This window comes from Chaetodon trifascialis, chromosome 12 (assembly GCF_039877785.1).
Source record: "Chaetodon trifascialis isolate fChaTrf1 chromosome 12, fChaTrf1.hap1, whole genome shotgun sequence".
Lineage (NCBI taxonomy): Eukaryota > Metazoa > Chordata > Actinopteri > Chaetodontiformes > Chaetodontidae > Chaetodon > Chaetodon trifascialis.
In genome coordinates, this window is record NC_092067.1 from 19692303 (window position 1) to 19716753 (window position 24451).

The 24451-nt window shown below is 43.3% G+C and overlaps 2 protein-coding genes across 2 annotated transcripts in view; both read right to left on the reverse strand.

Annotated features, from left to right (window-relative positions):
* Positions 1–15761, reverse strand: part of dars1 (aspartyl-tRNA synthetase 1) — a 27532-nt gene extending 11771 nt beyond the window's left edge. Inside the window, exons 1-8 of the mRNA XM_070975363.1 lie at positions 15634–15761; positions 12743–12845; positions 10836–10865; positions 10404–10461; positions 8584–8676; positions 7265–7367; positions 2273–2375; positions 1182–1262 (exon numbers count right to left, since the gene is read on the reverse strand). Coding sequence (XP_070831464.1) covers positions 1182–1262; positions 2273–2375; positions 7265–7367; positions 8584–8676; positions 10404–10461; positions 10836–10865; positions 12743–12845; positions 15634–15656 — 594 coding nt within the window. The 5' untranslated portion in view covers positions 15657–15761. The remainder of the gene's footprint in view (positions 1–1181; positions 1263–2272; positions 2376–7264; positions 7368–8583; positions 8677–10403; positions 10462–10835; positions 10866–12742; positions 12846–15633) is intronic.
* A 2947-nt stretch (positions 15762–18708) lies between these two features.
* Positions 18709–20819, reverse strand: cxcr4b (chemokine (C-X-C motif), receptor 4b). The gene is made up of 2 exons (XM_070976724.1): positions 20728–20819; positions 18709–20379 (listed from the first exon to the last, which is right to left on the reverse strand). The coding sequence occupies exons 1-2, from the start codon at positions 20734–20736 to the stop codon at positions 19255–19257; spliced, it is 1134 nt and encodes a 377-aa protein (XP_070832825.1). The 5' UTR covers positions 20737–20819; the 3' UTR covers positions 18709–19254.
* Positions 20820–24451: the final 3632 nt, after the last annotated feature.

The window sequence follows — 24451 nt, forward strand, 5'->3', positions numbered from 1 at the left end:
CAGCAGTTTGCACACATCTGTCGTTATTTAACGGTTGTGCATTTTTGACGTTACATCCTGGTTCCAAATTCACAAAGCTGAATTCAACAGAGGAAACAAACAATCTGTACAGGATAGAACGACAAACCAATCACACCTGGAACTGCCCTCAGTTCAGCCAGCGATTCACACCTCAACGCAGAAGCCTCAGAGTTGAATAATCGTTAATAACCACGGAAACTGTGTGTGGGAGAAATAATGGCTTCTTAAATGAATCACGATTCTCTGAAATGATTCAGCATTGATGTACAAATCTCCTCAATTGGAATTCAGAAGGCTCCCTAAACCCTGGCTGCCGGCTCTCCTGAACGCCGCGTGATGAAATCACAGTTTGCACAGAGATGGCTGAGTGAAACGAGGTGACATTCCTCGCTGAACGTGATGTTAATCAGCGTGAGCCACTCTGCTCTTGATCTCGTTTCATTCAAGCTAGTGTAATTACCCAAATCTCAAGTCTGCCAAAAACACAGATCTCTGTTCTCCTTATTGCCGTTTTCACTCTGTGAAGGACGCCGCCGCTTCACGCACGGATACGCTACAATTTAGCTTTTAATATGAAGTATACACATGAATTAAGGCTTGGTTGTTTATTATGTTGTTGCCAGTGTGTAATCAGACAAAACCCATCCATGGACATCGCGGGTCTTAGACTGTGGACACACACCCACACCCACACACACACCCACACACACAATGTCAGTCAGTTCCTGTTTCTCACACTGGAAAGTTAATGTCAGAATTTTCCACATTAAAGCGCAGTCTGGTGTCGACAGGCTGAGACTGAGCTGGCTTATTGGCATTACATGCTGACTCTTTTCACCAAACAGAAAAAAGTTTCACCTTAAGAACGTACCACACACACACTCATGCTGCTCCCACTCCCCTAAGATTCTGGTGGTTTCTCTTTTTCAGCCAAAACACATAGTGGATCCCTTAGAGGCCCTTAAATTACCCTCCTAAATGCTGCTAAGATGTCATACAATCAGCGTGAGCTGCAGCGCACTGCTTCACTGAACACACTGAGTAAGACCAGCCTTTGGGTGTCAGCCAGTACTTGACATCAGTGGGGGGAAATAACATTGCAGTGTCAGTGGTGAGGGTCCTGGGTGACATATGGTGCCCATGTCTACATTCATCCTCACCTCTTCCCCTTCCCCATCAGGCCTGACAGCATCCTCCAGCTGCAGGGGGAGACGAGGCTCCGCCTGGCTGATGACAAAAATCTGAGAGGGCAAAGAAACAAAGAGCATTAAAATTCAGAGGGTGACAAACCACCAACGTTTCCATTAGACGTTCAGGCAATGGAAAGTACCTGGAGAACACATGCAGACCTAAGAAGTGAGAGAAGGTGACAGCCTCATTTGTTAAAAGCTCATCTATGTGCAAGTGACTATGTGTTAGAGGGAGTGGGCTCCTGTGCCCTAACAAACATGTGCAGGTGGTGGATACAATACAACACCGTCCATGTTCTGTGACATTTATGTTGTTGGGGTTTTTCTTTTTTACAGACATCTGCTAGTCAGTGAGGTTGCATCGGGTTGCATTATACTGGAGTGTGTGCTTGATATTTTGTCGCCTGTATTCACAATGGAGCGAGTCAATGTTGGTTGATGATTCAACACGTGGAGACAGCTGCAGCTTTCTCAATAAACCTGCGATTACAGGGCAACCAAATGTGTTAGCTGTAGGCTCACATGTAGCCTCGGTGTATAAACAGTACTAAAACACTGTTTCACCATCTTCATTTTACAGTTATTATTCTTACGTAGCCACAAACAGATGCGTTACCTCAAAACAAGCGCTGGCAGATCAAGAGCTTTACGACACGAGGTGGCGCAAACACTACCGCTTTTGTCCACAGGGGCCGCCAAACTCAACACGCAATGAAAGGAGTTGCTTTAAGTGTGATTAGCACGATGTACCGATTACAACAAAAACACATGTGATGTTTTGGGTCGTGAGTCACAAATGATCAGTTTCTGTGCTGAGAGAAGAGCTGAAATGAAGAGCTCAGTCATGAGCGCCTCACTGTGTGTGGGTGTTTACATACTTGCATGACATCTGTGTAGTTCCTGCGTGAGGAGATGTGTTCTCACCTGCTTGACTGATATGAATCATGGATGATATATAGGTATATAACACACATATTTGGGCGTTTGCATTCAGGTATGTGCATGCGTGCGTTTACATTCCTGTGCGCGAGTTTGATGACTGCAATGAAAAGTATGCCCACCCTCTCAATGTGGAGCTCCACGTCTTGCTGGGAACAGCTCTCAATCTTCTGCTCCACTTTCCTCACCAACGCCTCCACGTCCACGATGCTTTCCTTGGTGATGCTGGTGGAGACAGTTGGAAGGGTGGAGAGTAAACACGTCGCACTTAGAAAACAAACTCATCTGTGTGGGAGGCGAACTGCGCGAGAGCAATATTTCCATTAAACTGTGACTGACACTTGCAGATGAGAACTTTCATTTTTCATGGTGTGATGTGGAGGGGGGAGTGTGGGACATGGGTGAGTGATTTTTAGCTGGGCGGGGGGGGTGACAACTTATCTGGGGGGCCAGGGGCAAGCGCAGATACCACAAGCTTGTGGTTTTTATAACAAAACCGCCCCCCCCCCCCCCCCCACCACCCGTTCCCTGCTCAGCAAACAGGCGTCTGCTTCTGACGCTGCCCTGTAAGCGTCAGTTTCAAATCAACACATTGAAGCAGGGTAGAAAATGTTTCCACAAATCTGACTTTAGACAAATTTGGCTGTCTGCTAGGGAAAAACACAAAAAAATGAAAGCATCACACCACAATTTTTCTCACTTTGGTCCCTAAAATGAATCCTGTCACCACATTATGGCATCGCACTGTCACATCCAGAAGCATAAAGGCTACTGGACCTGGATCTACTCGACACGACTGCCCGTCAAATGGAGTGTGCAGTATAAAACCAGCACCAGCTCATTTCGAGGCAGATGAAATGATACATGCGTAAAATCACGCAATTCAAATTCCCTTAATAAACTTTATAACAGCCACAAAGGAGGAAGAGTGAATAAACAGGAGCAGGTGAGTTAGCGAGGCATGATTTGTTGATTGTAGAGTTCAGAGAAAAAGTGTTGCAGCTCATCTCATTTCATGAGCTCGTGGGAAGCACCCAGCTCTACTGTAAAAACAGTTCGATATTGAGAGCGGGGGAAAGAATTCCCCTATTATGCACTCAACTGAAAGTAAAGTACAGCGTGAGAGGGGAATCCATTTTTAATTTTGTTGCTATAGGTTTTCAAAACAAAGCACCGTCTCCGCACACAGGTTCCCCACCGAAACCCAGAGCATCATCAGAGATACGAGGAACAGCACTGACTGTCATGCAATGCGTGACCAGATGGGGAAACCTGCTGTAATCCTTCACTCCTCCTCATTAAAAAGCAGTAATGAGGTACTGAACACTGGGGTACTGCTGTCCCTTCAGCCCCACGACAGCTGCCGCCATAGTCCTTCCCTTCTAGTAGGAGATCAGTTAGATAAATAAATCCCCGCATTAATAACCTCCGCTGCAGGGCCCGGGGGCTGGCGACGACGCAAACAGCTGAGGGAAACGGGCCGAATAACTGAAGATATCACATGAAAAATGGATAGAAAAAGGGAGAGAGACTCTGCTCCAGGGACACTGATTCAGTGTGAAAGCCAAGTTTGCTCTTGGTATTCATGTGTCAACACGATGACCACTGGGAATGAGTCACTTTGTGACTATGCTGTGCTGCTCTTCAGGGCTGGGCGATATGGCCAAAATCTTCCATCACAGAATATGCCTCATGATCCAGCAACTGTTCAATAACATTCGCTTATGTTCTTCTTTTATTTGGAACTTCAAGGTTCCACATGCGAACAATGTTTTCAAGTGTTTCAGGTTTTCAAGTTCAGGGTTTTTATTTTCGAGGATACCAATCTGCAGGATTTGCTTATTTTTCATTTAAAGCAGCTGACAACACACTCAAAATAAACTACAGTCTAAGTATATCCAATCACACACTTTTCTTCATGTTTTCTTGTCACTTTCTGGTCACAGCGGTGGCTGGCAAACCAGCTTAGAGGTGTTACCACACCTCACGACCGCATTATCATATCGCTCAACCCCACTGTACTTAACATATAATTAAGTGAATTACTGTCGGATTACTAGGCTAAATCTGTTGTTACTTCAAATGTTTTGGTTTGTGCCGGTATGATGATTTAAGCCAAAACTGTACCAATTCTGAACTCGTGTTCTGGCCATGAAAGACACGTATAGGCATAACTTCAGGTGCTAATAAATCACTCAATAATGAAAGAGGAACGTAGAGCTGACAAAACAAAAAGCTGAAGGAACAAAGATCCTACAGGACGAGGGTGTTTTCACCGATCCCGTCCCAGCTCCAAACATTGCCCTCAGAACTCCAGATCTCCCTCAAACTCGCTTTATCCTGCAAGACTTGGTCCTGGAGACAAACATGAAGGTTTCCCCCGTCTCATGCAGGACACCTCTACTCTGCTTCACCCACTGTAAGGGGGACACCGTTCATGAAAAGAGATGCTGCTGTTGCGTGAGCAGCAGCTATGAACTTGCATTCACCTCCATTGTGTTGGAGTGAAGCCAGAAATCTCAGTGACAGATATTTCAAAAACTCCATGAAAAAAAAAAAAACCCAATACTTTAAACTCCAGTTGATCTTTCATGCTGCAGCAGAGCTCCTGCTCTTAGTGACAAGCGAGGGTCTCGCACACACCACAGGGCATGCTATGACTATTTCAAACATGTGTCAACCAAATCAGTGCTTCTTTAAGGCATCCTGACTGAATCAGGTGATAAAGTATTGAATTAAACCTACAAATGTCCCAGTGCACAAAAATCTTGCACTATTATTGCTGTTTCAGAAGCCGGAGCTCCCTTCTGCTCTCCACTCAGCCCTCCAAAGGTACTTGAGTAAAAGTTGCAGAGCTTGAAGATCACTTAATTAAATAGTGTGAGTGAGAGGAGGATAACTTGGACATACAATATGTCAAAGGAGACTTCCCCTGCGATGTCATCACTGCCCTCGGCATGATTATGAGAGGATTTACTTGTAATCCAGGGTCTTACTCAGCCTGTCAATCATCACACCGAAGTGTGTGAAACTAGACGTGGGCCTGGAAGGCACAGGAAGCGACGGTGCCACCTGTTCTTTCAATATAAAAAACACACAACAGCTTGATCCTAGCACCAACGCTCAGGCATCGCCTTGGTAAATCATTGTTACGCTGCAGCGAGACATTGTTATATCTGAGTTTTGATGTTGCGCCGTGTTGTCTTAGCAGCCATGTCATCACTTTCACTTGCTTGGTTGTTAGGTGGCAACGTGTTGCTCAACAATAACTGCCCAACCACATCGTTGCAGAACGAGGCGACGGTTACAAAAATATACTGAAATGTAAGCGATGTCCTAAGCACAATATCCTGTGACATAAAGCAAACTTTTCAACGACATTAGACAACAGGCAGTTAGAAATCTCTGGTCCTTTGCTACACAGCCCCGCGGGATAACGGAAACTGAGGCTGAATCTCAATGACGGCTGGGAGCAGGTCAGCTGGGCGACTGAGAGGAACTGCGGCGCGGTCAGAGCATTTTGACACTTCTAACAAAGTCGGGGTCATTGTGTTCAGTAGAGGTCAAAACTCGGGCCTAAGCGGCGGTGAGCTCCCCCTCATTAGAAAAACACGCTTGTTTGTGTGGGTTTAGTTTCCTCTAAACCTCAACATACTGCAACAACCTGCCAAGAGGCTCCTTGGGTCTCACTTCTGAAACATGAGTGTAATTAATGTCTGTAAAATGGTAATTTATGCACATTTGGGCGTTCAAACATTTAGCAGCTCTGCCTTGTTTGCATATAACTCTGGCAGGTGTGCACAAAAACTCCATCATTCATTATTTACTTACATTAAGTCTTTCACTGCAGGAGTCTTGTATTTGATTTGTGTTTAACTGTAAGATTCATCAGAGCACTGGGGGGTGTGCGGTAAAGGCCGAGGCTGCCCACAGGAAATGTGTTGGTAATGGGAAAGAAATAGTTTTTGGCTGGGTTTGGACAACATGGCATGGATGCATGTGTTTTTACTTTGGGTGGGAAACTTATTGGAAGTGACGGACGGAGTAAGAATAAACACATTATGTTAAAGTCTTGGTAAAGACTGAATTTTTTTGAACAATTCAGCCCAATTAACAGCCAGTGGTGGCTAAAACGTAGGACTATGTTAATGTTTTTTAATAAGTCTGGATGCTCTCAAAGGAGCACACAAATTACAGAAATACCTAGTTTTTGCCATAGACTGTGTGGCACTGCGCTGTTTAGCTAATCGTTTTAATCAAACTGATTTCTTCCAAACGTTTTGTAAGATTCTCTGAGGGGATGAAACAGCCTGCACTTGTTCTGTCTTCAGTTTTAACCGCAGCTTTCTGTGCGATGATCGCTGCTTCTTAATGGGAGGCTTATTTCAAACACAGCTGCAACGTCTGTGTTGCTTAAGTTCTTTATTATACAATGTCATAACTGCCATCTTAGCCTGGCAGATTACAGTTGTGGGTGTTGCCCTTTGCCTAATTTAGCAATATCTAAGGAGGTGCCGTTTAAGCAATATGTGATAATTAAGTCTACTCCATTACAAACACATTGAATTCATCAAACAATGGTTGAACTGGAAAAGAGGTGCAGCCAAACATCTGCTTAATGCACTGTGTGTTTTATAAATCGCAGGAATTATGTCCTAAATGGCTTTTATGTGGGTTTGCAGTCCAAATTTAGAATTGTTTCATAGAAAAGCCCACTGTGAACATCAAATGCCAGCCTAAAGTGGCATTATTATCGGCCCTCCCTCTTAAGCTCATCTAATAAAGTGCATATCTGCTGATAGTGTGCTCATTCACAGACTACCAGCAGTGGGCTACAATTTGGCTGCGAACATGACTAATGATGCTTGGCTCTTAAGCATTTCTTCCTCCTCTCATCCAAGTTGCTGTATCTGCCATCTCGACAGGAACTGCTCCATTAAAACGCCGCTGTATCCCACCCTGTTAACAGCCAGCTTTTGTTGTTGAGTGAAAAATGATTGATTCCTCCGCCTCACTCAGAATGTGTGAAAATGGATCGGCGGACTATTAGGGCCCAGGATTTTCCCACCATTGTTTGTGCCTTCTCTGACAGGAAGAGCAGCCTCGGTACTCACTTTGCGGCAAACTTGACCATCTGCTTGCTGGCACGATCTCCCACTGCGACCAGAGCCTGCACGTTGAACTGCTGTTGACGCAGGACCAAGAAGCACTGCTTCCCTGAAAACATAACAACAACAATAGATAGTGCTGGGCTGTTAAGATCTCCTTTGTGCAAGCTTAGCAGGCTTGTCACATTAAAAACTCGGGCACTCTCTGAAGCAGTGTGCGTTGGTTCAGTCAGAGGTCTGTGCATGACTCAGGTGTAAGGATCTTCCTCGTCATCTACAGGTAAAGTGTCAAACATCTGTGAACGCAGCCTCCTCTTTGAAGAGCACTGTGTGGAGAAAGGGTGACTGCTACCCTCCTAACAAACACACACACACCTAGGAAGAGTGCAAACAAGTTAGCCAACATAAACCCAGGGCAATAGATCTTTGGACCACCCAGCTACTTTGATGTGTGTTGCCTGTGAGAGGTGGGGGTGGGTGGTGGGGATAACAGCGATGCCGAGATCCCACCAACAGATGCACCTCATCCCACAGCAAATCAGGATGTTATTCTGCTCACACGGACATCCTTACAGCGGCCAGAGAGAAAGAAGACATGAGTGGAGGGGAAGCAACTCTTGACTCTGGAAGTTATCCTGACAGGAAATGGCTAAAAAAATAAATCATCCAGACCCGAGTTGATTTGTAATCAAAATGCAGCGAAGAGACTTGATGTTTCACAAAGAGATGTAATAACCTGGCAAAGCTGAGTAGGCTCATTGTATTCAAATAGAGAAACTTCATGGCTGCCAGTAGCTGGAGCCCAACAAATGGAGGTTATCTGAGCCTCCAGTTGGCAGCGACATGCTCGTCTGACAATGATATCAAAAACACCCTCAGGTTGCCGAACTCTGCTAACATTGAAGGAGTTGAAAAAAAAAAAAAGCGCTCGGTGCGTGTCTGCACAATCCCACGGAGGAATTTATTGTAGAAAATGGGAGAAAGCCAGTTTATACGAGGGAAGATTTTGATGTGTATTTTCAGCACAAAAGTTTCCTGTTGTTTTTGTTTGTCTCTGAACTTCAGAGCTGATCAGCCTGCAGAGTGATGTCAGTCACCTGGGGTCAATCTAAAAGCGAGTCAAAGGCAGCCGGCACAGCTTTGGTTTGAAGAGAAGGGAGCGGCGTGGAGAGCCGGCCCAAGGGCAGAAGTTTTAGACATTTCACTAAAGATCACCGAGGATTAGCGCAGAGGTCACCTAATCTCGGCTGTTTGTGTCTTTGGCACAAAAGCAAGTCGCTCTAAGCTGAAAAAAAGGCGAACAAAGATGTCGGGGGTGACCTCACCTTTGGCTCTGCTGGTGTGGACTCGGGCACGCAGCCAGATCAGCTGGTCAGCTTTCTCAGGATTCAGGTCTTGGACTCGCACCAAGGCCCTGTCTGGCTCACACACACACACACACACACACACACACACACACACACACACACACACACACACACACACACACACACACACACACACACACACACACACACACACACACACACACACACACACACACAAAAAAAAAAAATGTATTACTTCAAAGGCCTTTAATGCCTCTTTCCCCACCTCTCCTACCCCCCCCCCCCCCCCGCCAACACTCCCAAGGGCAGAACAAAATGTGAATGAGCATGCATGTGCGTGTGCAGACGTACACACAATAAAATGCTCAAATTACAGACGTGCCTAATAAATAAGACACACTAGGAGGCCTGCTGAAAAGCTGTCCAACTCGCCCATTCTCTGTGGGCTATATGACAAATTGACTCTAGTTTCACCTGTGTCACTCAGAGGCATGTTTTCTCCTCATTATCGGCGTGCACAAGGAGCAGACACCGAGGCTACACCGGAGAAAACACAGCCGCCCTTTTGGCTGAGAACTCTGCATCAACCCACATGAAAGCCCTCACCCTCCAACCCCCACACCCCATCCCAATGGCTGAGCTTGGCATGCAGGTGAGGGAGGCCCCACTTTGTTTGCTGCCACTGGAGCTGAAAGAGCATCCAGACAGATGGACGACCTCGGCGGGTCCGCCTGCCGTCTCGCCCATTCGGGAGTTATCACACGCTATTAGTTGCTGCAATTATCGCTGCTGCAATCATGATGAGAGAAGAGACCGAGAGCACGCCCCGCGATGCTTATCATTTGCACTCGTGTTGCCTGTAACTTTCTGACAGCCAGACTAAGGTAATCTGAGAAGTTCAGGATCAGGATGTCATCTTGTATCAAAACATATAATTTGAGAGTTGCTGGATGTTCTCCATTTCAGGATGCCAATTTTTTTCTTTCCTCATGCTAATTTCCTCACCGCGAGAGTAGATGTTCAGGTGAAATGTGCCATTTAACCCTTTATGCCAAAATATCCATGCTCAGCCTGGGTCCCCGACTCTGCGCTGATACATCTGTATATCAATGAGTTGTCTATCTTTAACACTAGATGAAGGAGGGAGTGCGGGTCAGTCACCCATCCCTGACCTGCTCTTAAAATTAACTACTGTCCTCAGTAAAAGAGAGCCCAATACATAAAAATATGACATTATTTTCTGAGGGAAACCTTCACTTCTGTTAACTGACTGACAAGAAACAGAATAACACTGCACACAGATAAGAAAGAAAAAAGAGAAAAGACCTCAACGCTGGTACCGGGAAATACTCTTAAAACAAGCTGTTTGTTCAAACCAAAGGAAGTCTTCACTGCGCGCACTGTACAATCTTCTTCTGCAAATTTTCACACTTTGTGACAATGCATGGATACATTTTTGTGAAGTGCAAATCTTTGTTTCACCGTGCAGACGCATGTTTGGGAAGGAAAGCGGCAGCAGAGAGTGATCGGTGCAATGTGATGAACTGAGACAGAGGCAGGCCAAAATGGTACTTTTTACGCCCAGATTGAACTATATTCAACTGCTCTTAATGCACCAAAAGTCACCACATGTGACAGAAATGGCTCTATATCGTCATTACACTTAGAGTAACATCAGAGCAAAGCAATGGTTTTATCCCCCTGTAATTTGCTTCATTACAAAGTTTTAATCTTCATTATCTCACTGTTGTTTTTCTGTGTTTTCAGCAGACAGTGCTCGGTTGACTGATTAGTAACAAAGCAGCTTTCACACTAACCCAGTTTTTGTTGGGACTGGACCATAGCAGACACACCATACCGGTCCTTGGCAAAGTCCTGAAAAAACAAAAGCATGACATTTTAGCAGTGGAGATCAGTCCTTTCATCAAACAGCTAAATAAAACACCACACTGCTTTTAGGGCATGCACATCCACGCTATTGTTCTCAAAGGCAACTCTACCATTTAGATTTCAGCGCCAGTCTGTCTGCTACACTCTGAGATAACAGACAGACAGAACAGATAATGACGCTTATCATGGTTTTAGGGAAGAAACTGTTGAACAGAGAGCATGAAACACAGAGTTGAGTTCAGCGTGCAGGTATCTGCATACAAACTGCTGCAAAGGTGTGAAAGCGGAGGTAGAATCAAAGTCAGGCAGAGAGGAAGAGGGCTGGAGGATGAGCGCTGTGATCTGCAGGGGATACTTACATCTTCTTCTGTGCTTTGTTGTTCGGAGGCCTGAAACACAAAGAGGCGACGGGGGTTTTAAAGGGCACCGCAAATAGCCGGGAAATAACAACAAGAGGACGATTTATTAAATTCAAATGTTTTTAAAAAAATGTTCAAAACCAAACAAGTTCAACAACTTAAAATGTTTTGCTACAGCGGTCGTGTAAATTGTGTTTTCATCTTACGCTATCAGGGATTTGAATAAAATTAATAAATCATAGCTCAGTCCTGGAGCCAAGCCTCGGATCCCTGGAATGCACAGCTCCTCTACACATTGCTCTAACACATCATGGACAATGAATAATGGCAGCAGGAGATATTGCTTTGTAATAGAAACAGCGTAAGTGGACAGATTCTTTATCTCTGCACTGACTTCTAGGCAAATGACTCCCACAGCGCGATGAGATCAAGCCTTGGCAAAGTCACAGCTCCATTTTCTATGCAAATTGATATTGGTGTGTGGAAATGGCTGGTGGCGGTGGAGTGAATTGGAATCGCCCATCCTCGATATGATAATCCAGTCACATGATGGATGATATTGCAGCTCGTGATCAACTGAATATGAACCTGCTTTAGCCACGAAGCGACCAACCCACACCGGAGCCACCAGGTGAAGCGTCAGCACAAAAACCACAAACGGCAAATAACACTGCTAACACTCACTCAGTAAACATTCAACTCTTTTCAGGTCTTCCCCTTGGCAATGCTTGCTAAGCCACACTCGTGTAGGCAGCAATAACCGGCGTATTAAACTGCATCACACCTGTTTCCTTCATGAAAAATGCTGACTGGGTGGATTCAGTTGGAAAAAACTTTCACCTATAAAAGTCATTTAAGCCATGACCGAGCGGCAACCTCCAGAGCTGAAGAATGAAGCCATGGCTGAAGCGCCAAAAACTGCAGTTCCTCGAATGGCCACCTGAGGCTGGCTCCAAAAGTGGGTCAATCCCCATACACCCCCATATTAAAATTCCCAACTTTGCAGCAGAAACTGCATGAATTTTTATATAACACTCGTTTAAATTATATTAAGGTTTATAGTTAAGCATAATTAAGGGTGCAGTCTCTTTGAACGCAGCCAGCTGCTAGGTTTCAGCAACCAGGCTTCATTTGGCCTGCCTGAGCTCCACCCACGCTCCGCCTCTTTGCCTGTTTTTAGATTAGCTCGCGGTTTGATGGAGTCAGGCACTCACAGTCAGGGCTTCAGCAAAGTAAAGTTAGATTTTATTTTAACATGGTAAATAAAGTTCAGGAGACTGGCTCAGAAAACTGACTGACATTACATCTTATTAACAACAAACTCTCAGCAACTGGAGTAAAACTGGAGTTGCTTTGTGAGGGGAGAAAAGACAAAGTCATGCATTTCTGCTTCTGAGGTCTGGTTGGATCGTGGCTTAGGAGAGTGCGATGCTAATGGCCAGCCCCAGTTCAAATAATCCAAACTGTCCCTTTTACGGCATTATAAATCAGGTAAAATTGACCTGATAGAGGTCAGCTTTCCAAAATATTGCTAGTAAAGAGAGTACAAGTGTTCAGCACACCTGTCCACAAGAAATTCTGACGTGTTATGGCGAGTGTGACCTTTACTGCGCAAAGTGTTCTAATGCCCCTCTTAACATGCAGCTCATGCGACTGCATAGCACGTCGTGCACTCAGTGTAGAAGAAAATAGCACTTTGTTTGGGTGGACATAAACAAAGCCAAAATGACAGGAATACTTAAACAATGGAGACTCTTGCCCCCCCTGCGGCTAAGCAACCCTCCTGGACCTACAATGCCCCGCAGAAGTGCACGTCACAGCCTTAATAACAGCTGTAAGAGGGGGGCGACGGATGTGAAACAACAAACCAGAAAAAAAAAACAAACAAAAAAAAAAACATCACTGACCAGCTTGGCCTGCTTCTCAGCCTTCTTTGCAGCTTTCTCCGCTTCCTTCTGCTGTTTCTTCAGGCCTTTCTTTGACTGAGCCTGCTGCTCCGCCTCCGTCGCCCTGAAACAGGAAGAGGCACACAACATAAACATTTCAGTCAACTTCCACCTTCTATTCCTCCTGCATCCCATGAGGAAGTTGTTGACCGCCTGGGAAAATTAATTCTGCGCCTTCACCATCTCCATCTTTTAAGTCTGCACTACCTTTAATCCCATTGTTGTTTCAAACAAAACAGCAGTCGCCTGTGTGAATGGAGTGATGGGAGTTTGGAGAGTGGCAGACAGCAGAGATGTCAGAAAGTAAGATTAGCGAGATAAACACAATGGCTTTAAGAAGACAGAAGTCCCAGCGGCACTTTATAATCCATTATGGAATTTGTGAAGAATACAGATTATCTGATGATGATAACATTTGGTTTTATCTGAAAGTAAATGTGTCTTTATTTGCTAAATGCTACAGACACACTAGCACAACACAATGATGGTGCTGATAAGTGTGTGGCATTTGCCTATAAAGTAAAGTTTGCTTTGGAGCAGCAACAGGACAGTAGACCAAATACAAGACTACACTCTTATCTAGATGTAACACCAATTAGGCCACAGTACAATGCAGAGGCTAGCAGAAATGAACAGGAATGTAACTAAGTTAAAACCACTAGAAATCTTAGATCAAAGTCACAAACAGGCAGCAGTGAAACTGACCAAAGAGAACAATCTTATATTTTGTATTTGACTAACATTTAAGAACTCTGCTTTAATAATGAGTTAATCTAAAACAATACTGCTTCTGAAACTGAAAATAAAATAAAATGGCAAGTGATTTATGACAGCCAACATCAGCGCAACACCACAGTGTCTGTGTCTAACTGACAAATATGCAATGTTTTAGGTCAAAGACTAAAGGGCTGAAAAACATTAGACTGCAATAAAGCAGGGGGTCACAGACTTATTCTAACAAGCCTGAACTGTGGACTACCAATTCAGACTTTCAGTCACTGTCATAAAAGTGTGACTAAGAATGCAAGTGAACGAGCAAGTGCTGTTGGTTGTCCCATTGACCAGGTGTCTAGACCTGAAGGAAGCCCATGGGCAACATGGGAGCTGCTCCTATTCAGTCACAGGAAATAACAAGGACCAAAGACCAACTTTAAATAGCAACGAAGCCTAAACAAGAGACAAAAAAAATCACACCAGATAATATCCTTGTCTTCAGATCAGGTTTTATACTTCCGCTGCTGCCAAATTTAAAGCTCACACTGTTCAAACAACCTGCACACAAATCGTGAAAAGCAGATTATTTTGGTAATGGTTCGGCTCCCTTATAGAGCATCACCTCTGCATCTATGGAAAAACCCAAACATACATACAACGTGAGCAGCCTAATGAAACCTAATGTTATACTGTAGTCTGCTATGATCCTGAAGAGCGTGAGGCAGATTAATAAAGATCTACTCGAGCTGCTTTGTTGTTGCATCAACCGGCTGAATTTGTTAAACTGGATCAGCAATCTTTTTTGCCCTCAGGCATGTGAGATCAGTGTGACTGTCTGGAGCAGCTGTCCTCGCAACCCGACAATCTGCTGCCAGATCAGCACAAACAAACTATGTGGTTGTTCATTCATTACGCTGCAACTTTAATTAATCACAAACAAATGATTATATTTGCACAGTTGAACATAACACAGCTCATCAGTGATCTCCCTTTGGTGAATAACAGATGCCATAATGAAACAAGCGGAACAGGTGTATTCACAACAAAGACAATAAATAGATAGAAGAGCTGCACGTACAAATGCTATCAATCCCTATATGAGGCTTAGCCGTCCAAAGTACACCAGGACAATTGAAAGCTCTTTATACTGAAACTCAATCTGATGCAGCAAACTTATATTTGTGCAACAAAAAAAAGTTACAGACAGCATTTGATTCAATTCACTGTCAATTGTTGAAGCTACTATTTGAGGTGTTGTTGCATTAGTTGGCATTATACTGGAAAGTGTTTCCAAATAATTTCACTCCTCCCAGTTTGTGGTGAACAAAATATTAGAAACAACTTTAACTACAATGCAGTTCAGTATCATAAATCTCAGGTATAACTACAGAAGTAATCTGAACCAAAACCACTCATAGAACTTGAAATGGCAAATTCCTGCAGGGCCAGTGCATTGCATTGGATTACATCACGCAGGAGTATTTTTGGGCTATTCAGTGTGCTCTCTAAGTTAAAGCACCTTATTTGACCAAACATTCCTTCTTGACCACAACTCATGGACACTGTGGCCCAAAGGCGTAAATGACAGGAGCACAGCAGAGGATGAACACGACATGACAGCTTGGAATTTGCAAACTCGCTTTAAAAAAACTCCTGAAAGCCAAATATTGAGTTGTATGCGGTAAAGCAGTAAATGTGTGCAGGGACAGGACTCAAGACGTTATGAATCAAAAGCAGTCCAATTTCAATTCTGCATCGATGCAAGTTCACTTCGCCACATTTGGCATTACTTTATTCACATTCCTGCCGTGACTTCAGAGAGATCATCGTAAAAGAGCGATTCTTTAACGTCATTTGTTGTTCAAGGAGCACAAATCCGCACTGCAGAAGAGTTAGTCAGGACATGGGCTGATATTCTGCCTTATATTGCTGCTATTTAAACATTTTATTCGCATGGGTAAAACTTCATGATGTCTTTACTTAAACTGTCAGATGATGCAATCTGCTGCATGTCTAGGTAATGCTAGCTATCCGCTATCCGCACTCTGCTAGCACATGCTAGTTAAAGCGTTAACTTCTGTGCTGGCGCTGCGGGGAGACGTGAGTTATGACATGCACGACTTTCACACCGTTCTTACCCCTGAACTTCCTCTTTAGTCATGTCGAACTATATTCTTGGAGAATGAAGACAAAATGTTTCACGGCTGTCTGACAGAGAGAAGCACCACATCAGCTGTTCACTGCATGAACGTGGACAGGAAGGACCTGTTTTGACGGAGCACAAAATACCGGATGCTTTTGGTTCCGGCTGGAAACGAATAGATGAAATGTAGTTCCGACTGACTTCTTTTGTTCTACTCACGGAGGAGACAAACTTATGTAAACAACTAACTAGGGGGAAAAAATGCAACTTAGCGTTTAGCTGATCAAAATTACACATACTGCTGCGACTTTGGATCATGTTGTGCTGACAAGCAATCAAGTTTGACATAAATGCAGGACATAAGTAGGATACTTTGATAAGGAAGTTTCTAAACAACATGAAAAAATGCACAGAGTTTCTAGAAAGGATTATTCATATGAGTCCATATTCTATGTTAACTGAATGATAGCATATAAGTTGAATAAATGATATTAATAGATAATAAATGATACAAGCTGACATGAAACATATGGCAATGTATAGAGTGGTTAGGATATAAAGTACAGTATTGTGTGTATTTTTGTTTCCTTAACAACAAAATACATACATAGAAAATACTAGGAATTTTAAACCCTCAAGCCTACTTTAAAACATTAGGGTTATTTGTACACAGCCATTCAAAATTCAATGCTCTACAACCGACACTATCACTTGGTGTATCCAAGATACATATATGAACATTGCACACCTACAACAACATGTACACAAACATGGTAACACAACTGGTACAACAACATGACCACCATGTGTGGCCTTTTTTACGCATTCATAGGAACACTAAAAGTGACACTCCATGAAATTACTTTCACGCCTTTGGTCGAATGCACTGAGTGCATCCAGGTATCCAGTGACCTTTGCAGGAATGGCCATGCACAGTGAGTGATGTTGGTTTGAATACAGTGGGGGGTCATCAAAGCTTTTCTCAGGCTGTTGACCACAGGAGCTCCTGGTGCAGGAAACAGCCTTCCTGCTGCTCACTTTCCAACCCAAACAATGCAACCATTAGTGGAACAGGTCACTGCCCCAAAGGAACCTGTGCTATTTGTGATCCTTTCATTCTTAGTTTGCAATCATCCTTAAAAATAAGCTCTGCACTCTCTGTTATTTACACTGTCACTCATGAGTTTAGTACATCTCAACAGAAAAAGTCAAATTAGGCCTCTTACAGACTGGACAATGGTCTCAAGTTGCAGTTTGAAACTTGGATGCATACTGGTAAAGAATCACCAGTAAAACTATTTCCTGTCCATTTCAACAGCTTTGGCCTTTAACCCACAAAGCAAACAAGACACTCACCACTGCAACGTACATACATGAGTTTGTTTGAACTGATATATTAGATGTCAGAGAGGTTGAATTTTTGCCACACTGCACAGGAAGATGATGTTGATGTTTTGCAAGAGACAATGGCCACAGTATCTTGAGATTAATACCATATTAGGAAAGCCTAGTCTATGTAAAATAAACACTTCTTGAGATGTTGATATTACAGAAGTGGTGGTATGTATATATATTGTTGAACAGTGTGAATATTTTCTCATAACATAGAGGGAACAAAAGCTTTAATTATTAATGAAAGGGCACCTTCTTGCACCCAAGGGTTTTTTCCCAAGGGGGTCATGAGTACTTTTTGTGCACTCAAGTGGACAATTTGGCTAAAAGCATTGCCCATTAATGTTTTGTTACAGTGATGAAATATTCATAAAATGGTATAAAATACATCCACGAGAGCCAAATAATTCATGAAACAAATGACATGAAATCTGAGGAAATCTCAGGAACTGTCATGTGGCATTAAAGCATATTCATCTTGTTGTCCCCTTTTCATGATTTTTCTAATCATTAGTTTGTCCTTCAGTGTGTTCAAGTCATGTTTAGGATGGATTCAGTGTAGCTTTTAAACCCTTTTGCCAAACCGAAGCTCCCAACTAACTGTCAAATATGCACATCAAGTACAGTTCTGTATATATGGTGGTTGATATAATCCCAAAGCATCTTGTCCAACAGCAGCCTTTCCTGATCACAGTGAAGTGTTAATCGCAGATCTGTCTCTGCACAGGCTGAGGCAGTGAAGCTGTTATGTTAATTCTGAATCATCTGGGGAACATTTCCAACTGAAAAAAGCACCTTTTGTTTTATCCTGTTCCACTGTGAAAGACCGGAGCCCCGAAATATCCATTAACCTTGCGCCTTGATGAGGGCACTTCACACCTTTTTTTCCATGCAAAGAGATGGAAATGTTGCTCTGGCGGAGTCTTGAATGGATGCCAGCGCAGCGGCCATCTGACTACTTCATTCTTCTTGACATCTATTGTCATCAGCTTCCTTTGGTCTCCAAATTGAACGTCACTCTGACACCAGTCTACCTAGATAAAGTCTCTTGTATGTATTGCAGACAGAAGTGCCCACAGAAAGATTGATGTGAGTGTATTTGAAAGCTGTCATTTTTATGTCTCGTCATTATATAATTCCAGCAGATTTATGGCCAATGATATATCACGAGTGCTCAACAAAGACTGCGTCAGCCCTATTTGCATCTTCAGAATATATAAGCTGTGTTTTGAATACTATTATTTTTTTGTTCTGTGAAGTGGGAAATAGCTGAGTTGACCCACTGACCGACTCTGTGAAGTGAATGAGGATAACACTTGTTTACAAGCCAAACACAATGGAGGCAGTATATCTTGCAAAACTGCAAAGAAAGAAGAGAAGTCAAAGACGAGCTTAACACGCTATTTTCTTTGTTCAGGAGCCATATGGGTGCTAATTATAACCAAAGATTTTAGCATTTGTGTCATGGCTGCTTAAGATGTAAAAGCGCACAGATGTTCTTGCAATTACAGGGTCAGCCTGCTCAGTCCTCCTTCTGTTTTTCAGCCATGTCAGGTGGAGACATTTGTGTTCAGGGAGTCCACCCTCCACCCCCCTCCCTCCTACACACACCTCATCCCCCATCCCCTGAGGGGCGAGGGAGCTGGTGTTTGGTGAAAATGCACACCACACAGTCATTAAGAGAAGATTTGAATTTTTTATTTTTACATGGAAAAAAAACAAGGTTTAAATGTAAAAAAGCAGCATGCAGTTTCTTTGTCTTTTACAAAACTTCCAGTGTGAATGACGACAATAAATAACAGCTTTCACATAATCACACAACATAAGTGCGAACACACAAATGCTACAAACTATGTACAAGTTTCCAAGAGCAGCTACCATCCCTGAAAATAGAAAAGGGCATTGTATGCCTGAGCTTTGATACAGCAACACAAATTGTAAAGCTGAAAACAGGGAAAATGGATCTTGATTGTAAAGCTGAATGAATGGAAATGAGGCTCTGCCTGAGGACACAATCTGCTTTGAGGAACATAACACTTGCATAAAAAAATGCAATAAAAAACCCTTACAAGACACACAATGCAGTAAACAAGGCAAACAAATCCAAATGTATAAAAACTCTTTTTTTACATCTGTACAAAATGTAGTAAGTTCTTTGAAATTAAAGCTTAGTTTTCTTCTCTCCTGAGAGCATCAAGTCACAGCTTCTGAGGACGACAGTTCGTTAACTTGACAAAACACTTGAGGACTCGGACTCGGTCGACACAGATGAAATTTGCCCTCGCTTTTTTGTCATGAGAGTCACTTTCTGACTTGATCTGCTGCTGACTGTCAGTGCACTCCTGGCTGATTTCTTAAACGTAACTCCCAGGAAGGCGTAGAGGATGGGGTTCAGGCAGCAGTGAAAATAAGCCAGCGCCTCAGTTATAGAAATCCACTTCTCCACAGCTTGCTGCAGGTCACAAGAGGAGGAGACCACGTTCAACATTATGAGGGTGTCCAGAAAGATGCCGATGCAGTAGGGCAGCCAGCAGGAGAAAAAGCAGAGGATGAGGATGACCGTGGTCTTCAGGGCTTTCTTCTTCAGCACCTGGCCCTTGGTGCCTTGTGACAGCTTGGCGATGATGATGCAATAGCAGATGAGGATGACCAAACCGGGCAGGATGAAGCCCACCAGGATGTGCTGGAAGCGGAAAATGACTGTCCATGTGAGACTGCTCTCCGCCGGGTAGATGCGCTGGCAGATGATCCTGGAGTCGGCACTCTTCACGCTTTCGTCTGTGAAGAGGAAGTTTGAAGACCCCGAGCTTTGCACCCTGGCGAACACCAGATCCGGTACAGTCAGCACAGACGCAGGCAGCCACACACCCAAATAGATCACTCTGCTCGCAAGCAGCTTCCTCGTGGCTTGGCTGTTGGTGGCCCGCACAACTGCCAAGTATCTGTCTAGACTGATGAAGGCCAGGATCAACACGCTGCTGTACAGGTTGACTGTATAGATCATGTGCACAGACACGCAGAGGAAACTTCCAAAGTGCCAGCTGCTCGCTGCATCCACAGCCCAGAAGGGCAGCGTGAGGACGAACAGGAGGTCAGCCACAGAGAGGTGGAGCCGGTACTTGTCCGTCATCGTTTTGACCTTTTTCTGGCAGCCCATGACGACAATAACTAATCCATTGCCGATGATTCCCAGAATAATTATTATTCCATAAATTGTCGGGAGGAAGATCTTGTTGAAGTCGTTGCTGAGTGCGCTGCCACATGGCTCCTGGAAATCCAAGTCAAAGTCTCCGGACTCCTCTGAGCTGTTGTCAGTACTGTTGTCAAAGATGTCAAATGATACATCAAACTGGAAGAAAAGAATTGAAAAGTTAGAAAACAGTTGAGATCCAGGTAGTTGTTTACATGACTTAACAATTTCCTTCAAAGAAAAAAAGTTTTAATTTCCAACAATTGGTTTCTAAAGTTGTCTAAAGTTTGTCTAAAAGTTTCAATCACATCACATTTCTTTAAGTTTCTCATGTTTTCATTGAATTCCTTCATTTCAAAACAGGCAGTAAGTTCGAGTAGAGTGAATTTTAGCAAAGGGTGGAAAATGATAAAACAGATCTGCATGAATTGCCATCAAACAGCCTCAAGTGAAAACACACCTGACTGTCACACTTTAATGAAGAAAAGCACTATTAAACAAACTCACCTCCTCCATGTTTATCAGGCGTTGGTGTAACTTCAGGACCAGTGTGTGTGTGTGTGTGTGTGTGTGTGTCTGTGTGTAAGGTTGAGCGTTCACTGTTTGCCCGTCTGAGAGCGGCCACATCAATAAATAGCACCGGTGCCCCTGACCCCTCCCCCGGGGGAGGAGCAGCAGCAGGATGCGCTCGTCTCCAAAAACAGGTCGACTATAAAGTCAGCAGTTGAGCCTGCGGTGGAGGGCGTCAGTTTGTGAAACTTTTGCCAAAAACCGAGCGTTGCCTCAAAAAGAAAAAAAAAAAGTTGAACCATGTTTGTGGGCAAAAGGTGGAGCAGGCCTGTCTGCAGGTTGACAGTTTATCATTATGATCTTCAGATGTACGTCGCTTTGGATTAAGGCGTCTGCCAAATGACAAATTTGAATTGTACTTATCTGGCCACTGTGACAATTTGCATATTGAATGACGTCAGACTTTGTAATGAGACTGACTCCGAGTGTTTTTTTTTCTCTCCTCTTTATCACATCAGACTTCCTTTATGTTGTGTTTGTGCATTCGTGCAATAGGAAGAAAAGACCTTTACAAACAAGAACTACACTAATCCTCTGATTCATGTTGGGAAGAATAGATAGATCTACACACACAACATTGCAACGAGAGGAGCGTTATTGTGGGAGTGTTGCTGAGTCAAAAACGCCATCTCAGATCACAGATACACTTTAACATCGTGAATTAATTCTACAAACTTATCAATGAAGATAACCCCCCAAAAGTTTTATTGGAGTGTAATAAGAGATAGAACCAACATCATTGTGATTAATCACTATTAACCTATTGTCAGTACAATGAAGACCTAAGCAGCACATAGAAATGCTGTCAAGTTCAATAAGGTCACTAGTAATTGATGGTATAAAAAGTGCAGACAGATGTCCATGAAAGTTATTTGAAAATTAGAGCAATTTTAGAATTACACATGCTCAGCTCAGCAGCCTCACATTTTGCTGCTCCCTCCCCCTCCCCCTGGGGGAGAACTGACATTTAGATAGGCTGTTCAGGGTCTTCTCCCAGCCTCATATTTCTCTCTACAAATCACTTAATAACTGTGTCTGATGACAGTTTTGATCTGGAGGTCTGAATCTGTCCTCACCTTCATACACACCCCGTCAACTCTCAAGTGCTGTTATGTCTAACGCTGCTAAATGACCCCCAGCCGATCTGAAGGGACGCACACACACACCCTATAATGTGGGATTCCTATCAAACGGCTCTCGAGCCTGAGTGTGTAGGACGTGCATTCTCTCACAGCTTTAGCAACCCTCTCTGATTTCAGTTAGGGAAGACAGGGCCGGGCCACACGAAACTCCCCGCCCTCCTCTCAGACGAGCCGTCGGTTGTCTGAAACTGAATATCCTCCATGTGGTATACGAATGCTATTTCATGTCTTTGATATATGAGAGCAGTGATCGATGCAATGAGTCAATCTGCATCATTGAGTCCACTGATCTCTCCCCTTGTGTTAAAGAGGAATTTTCGTGCCTAGTCCACACGCACATAGGTGTTTTCATAGTGTAGCTTTTTCGATTTGGCCTTTCATCCTCACACGAATGGAGCTTTTAGAAAACTCCTTGCAGGGTGAAGAAATTCAGAAACTGTCTGCAGTGTCGTCGTGTAGACATGGAAAACAGGGAGGTTTTGGCTTGGGACCACAGAGCGTCTGCTGTTGTCTGCTCTGCTTACTTGGGGCAATTTTGTGCAATATTTGCACATAGCCAAAATAGTGCTGGTGCTAACTATGCTAACAGGACTTTTTCCATATTTGCACATAAATGTACAGTAGAGCAGTTACGCTTCCACCTTTCTGTTACATGATCCAACACTCCCACCACACAGACCCTGTTTGGGACGAGACTTGGTCATGAATTTATGAATCGTATAATGGTGAAGGTGGGTCATGTCTTCGCCATTGTAGGAGAGTGATAGGACCTTTAGCTGCAGGTAGCCTACCTGTAATATCTTTTTTCAAGCCTCTGATTGGTCAACATGGCTTTAGGGTTCGGGTTATATCACCACCTGTTGTTTTGGCATTCTCTTGACAGCACTTTAATTGCATTTTTTCATTTTCACGTGGACAGAGATTATTATTTAAACAGTGCTTGTGTGGATGGAATTGTTTGTTTGTTTGTTTGTTTCTGAGAAGAAGGAAAAAACCCTGTTTTAAAAGAGCCACTTGACAGCATAACATTTTAAAAGCACCAGGCCATCACCACATTTTCCCAGAGCAAAAACAAGCTTTTTCTCCTTCTCTAAATTGCAGTTATAAGTACCGTATATATCTGTTTTGCGTTAACAGTTATGATTTGAGAGACAGATGTGGCCATATTCTGTGCAAACCAACCTGAAAAAAATTCTCAACCGGCTGTCTGTGGTTAGGTTAGGTATATTTCATAACCTCATAGTAAGAAAATCCCCCAAAAGTTTCAAAACATCAACATTGTGCTGTAATGAAACTTCATACAGTAGCATGCGTATCAAAATGAGGAAGTCGAGAAAAAGATCACAGTCATGATTGAATCATTAAAAAACTCCTACAACAATTAAAAAATGGAATGAAACAACTTCCTTTTGCATACGTGAGTTTCTGATCTGCACTAAAAATGACTGACTAGCTTTATGTTCACTCAGATTAAAATCTCCAATGCATAATAGTTTCAAATGATTTCACTGTTTTTGAGACCGAGCTGAACATTTGGAGAAAAAAGAAACTCTTTTGCTCCTCTCCATCATATCGACAAAAATGATTCACTGCGACTAAAATCCCCCGGTGTGAAGGAAACGTTATTTTTCATTTTCAGTTTCCTTTAGAATAAGAATAGTTAGCATGTGAAGCATCTGCAGAGAATGAGGGACACACGCACACAGTTTGGTTCTCAGATAATCTGCTGAAAATGCAGCTCGTCAATTAAACGACTGCAACCCAAACACACGAATGAGAGGTCACTGGCTTTAAATGAAAGTCATAAGCATGTGTTGGGGCTTAATCCTGCAGTTGGGCTCCTGAGGAGAGGAACAGGGGGAATCTGCAGCTCAGAGAAAGGCCACTGTATTGGTATGACGCTCTTATCAACGTCACTCACACCCAGACAGTTGCTCTTTTATCTGTCTGCAAGCAGAAGTCCTGGATTCCATCTGCGTGCTGGATTACATACAGCATTTCATTTTTCACATTCCCCAAATCACGATGGCTTCAGAGGGGAGTTCCACAAACGCTCTTTCTGAAGGTTTTTTTTTTTTAATGCTTTCGGTTTTAGTATTTCCTCTGAAGCGTTCGTACACAAATTTTGTTGAAATTTCCCAGGAGTGATTCTGAACTTTTGTGTTTTAAATTGTGACGCCTTTGAAATGATCCAGCTGCGTGCCATTGGATCGCACATACATCTGTGTGCAGAATGTTTCACTTATTTACAGCAGAATTCAACTCAACAAGTGCGACATAAACACCACAAACACCGCAGCATTTATGTATTTCAGAACTTACTAAGTTATTTATAGACGGCCCTATGAGTGCATGAAGCAAATCCATCCCTGTGAATGTTTGAAGATTTTAGGAAAGTGGTGAAATGATGGAGAACAAATGGTGCATTCAGGTGGAATTTCAACATACAGACAACATGATATCAATATGATGTATTGATCGGTGACGCACAAGTTAGGAATGTTTTCTCCGTTTTGCGG